Source organism: Eurypyga helias, unplaced genomic scaffold (assembly GCF_000690775.1).
Source record: "Eurypyga helias isolate BGI_N326 unplaced genomic scaffold, ASM69077v1 scaffold31716, whole genome shotgun sequence".
NCBI classification, from domain to species: domain Eukaryota; kingdom Metazoa; phylum Chordata; class Aves; order Eurypygiformes; family Eurypygidae; genus Eurypyga; species Eurypyga helias.
The window spans coordinates 4,836-5,096 of record NW_010256485.1 but is presented as its reverse complement, the minus strand read 5'-3'; the positions used below and the strand labels follow the sequence as shown (position 1 = coordinate 5,096).

Below are 261 nucleotides of genomic sequence, written 5' to 3'. Positions count from 1 at the left end.
AGCGGCAGCAGCATCCCCGTCCCGCTCTACCACCCCCTCTCCCAGGTCTTCCGTGCCCTCTGCACCCGTGAGAAGCTGCTGGCGGCCTTCGGGCCGCGCCCGGTGCGGCTCAGCACAGCCAACACCTACTCCTACCGCAAAGGTGAGGGTGAGGGTGGGGACCGTGTCCCGCACCCTCCGGTGGGCCAGGTCTGCCGGGTTACTGGACTGGCACGGCCCCCCCAGCTCTCCCCTGCCCACAGTGGACGTGCCCCTCCAGGC

At 70.9% G+C, this 261-nt stretch overlaps 1 protein-coding gene across 1 annotated transcript in view; it reads left to right on the top strand.

Moving 5' to 3' along the window:
• Window positions 1-45: 45 nt before the first annotated feature.
• Window positions 46-261, top strand: part of JMJD8 (jumonji domain containing 8) — a gene marked incomplete at its 5' end in the record, with an annotated part of 1,131 nt that continues 915 nt past the window's right edge. Inside the window, one exon of the mRNA XM_010153686.1 lies at window positions 46-142. Coding sequence (XP_010151988.1) covers window positions 46-142 — 97 coding nt within the window. The remainder of the gene's footprint in view (window positions 143-261) is intronic.